Below are 1,284 nucleotides of genomic sequence, written 5' to 3'. Positions count from 1 at the left end.
TTCAGAGAAGTAACTGCTTTCATTAAAGCATTTTTGAATGTCGAACTTGAAAAGTAGTAAATAACTGGATCCAGGACACTGTTCAGATTTGTCATAAATAGTGTATTATAAAAGACATGAACAGCTGTCTCATATGATTTACAGCCTTTAGCGCCTCTTAGTTTCGTGATTAACACAGCAATAACAGCAATGTTTGTGGGTAAGAAACAAAGCACAAACACTGCAGCCACAGCGATCACAAGCTTCATCGCTCTTTTGTATTTACTTCTCAACTCAATTTTTATCTGTTTTAACTTCCAGATGATGCAGGACGTGGAGAAGAGGATAATCGGAGCCGGGATAGCAAACTTGAAAAGAATAAAAACAGTATCGGTCCAAATTGCTGTCGGGCGTAGTGGCTGCGATATGTCAAATGGTTCACAGTATGTCAGGTCGTCGTGCTCGAAGGAGCGAGGTTCTGCTAAAAGATGAGAGCAGATTGCCACGGCCAGAATCTACAAGCTGCCGGCTACCTTCACTGCACACCTTGTAGACATCGTATTCACCCTGTAGTGAGGGTGGACCACTTTAAAATACCGATCGATCGCCATCGCTGTGAGGAACATGATGCTTCCTACCCGGTTTAGGTAAATCAAAAATACTTTCAGATGACAAAGAATATCACCATAAATCCAATTCTTCCCCCGGATAAAGTAATCTGCTCGAAACGGTAAACAGCAGATTAATAGAGTGTCTGCAATCGCCAGATTCAGTAAATAAACTGTGTTTGGTTTCCAGGATTTCACATGAAAACTGAAGATCCATAAAGCAACGACGTTTCCAACAAATCCGAGGACGAAGGTTATAATAATTATAGGTGGATTGTAGGATGCATTAACATCTTTGACTAAATCACACGTCGAATTCCAGTTGTCCATTGCAGGTAGTATTGCGGTCAACTCAGTCACACTGAGTTAACGAGTCACAACGAGTTAACGAATCGAATGATGACCAACCTTACATATAGTACCTTTCCGTGTTACATCACTAATTGAAGGTGACGGCCCAATTCAGGCAGAATATAAGGATTCTGAGGAAGAGACTGGACTCGAAACGTTAATTCTGATTTCTCTCTACAGATGCTGCCAGGGTTGCTGAGTTTTTTTCCAGCAATTTCTGTTTTTGCTTCATGGTATAAATGAGTCGCATTTTCAAATTACCAGCAATACTTCTTGAAAACCATAAACATGCATTTACAGCTAAGTTGTCCAGACCCATTAAAGTATATTTAGGTTTTACAAATGA

At 40.3% G+C, this 1,284-nt stretch overlaps 1 protein-coding gene across 1 annotated transcript in view; it reads right to left on the bottom strand.

Moving 5' to 3' along the window:
• Positions 1-917, bottom strand: part of LOC122562413 (hydroxycarboxylic acid receptor 3-like) — a 1,613-nt gene extending 696 nt beyond the window's left edge. Inside the window, exons 1-2 of the mRNA XM_043715270.1 lie at positions 506-917; positions 15-460 (exon numbers count right to left, since the gene is read on the bottom strand). Of these exons, the coding sequence (XP_043571205.1) occupies positions 15-460; positions 506-917 (858 nt within the window). The remainder of the gene's footprint in view (positions 1-14; positions 461-505) is intronic.
• Positions 918-1,284: the final 367 nt, after the last annotated feature.

The sequence above is a fragment of the Chiloscyllium plagiosum genome, chromosome 25 (genome assembly GCF_004010195.1).
Source record: "Chiloscyllium plagiosum isolate BGI_BamShark_2017 chromosome 25, ASM401019v2, whole genome shotgun sequence".
NCBI lineage: Eukaryota > Metazoa > Chordata > Chondrichthyes > Orectolobiformes > Hemiscylliidae > Chiloscyllium > Chiloscyllium plagiosum.
This window is presented reverse-complemented; position numbering and strand designations above follow the sequence as displayed.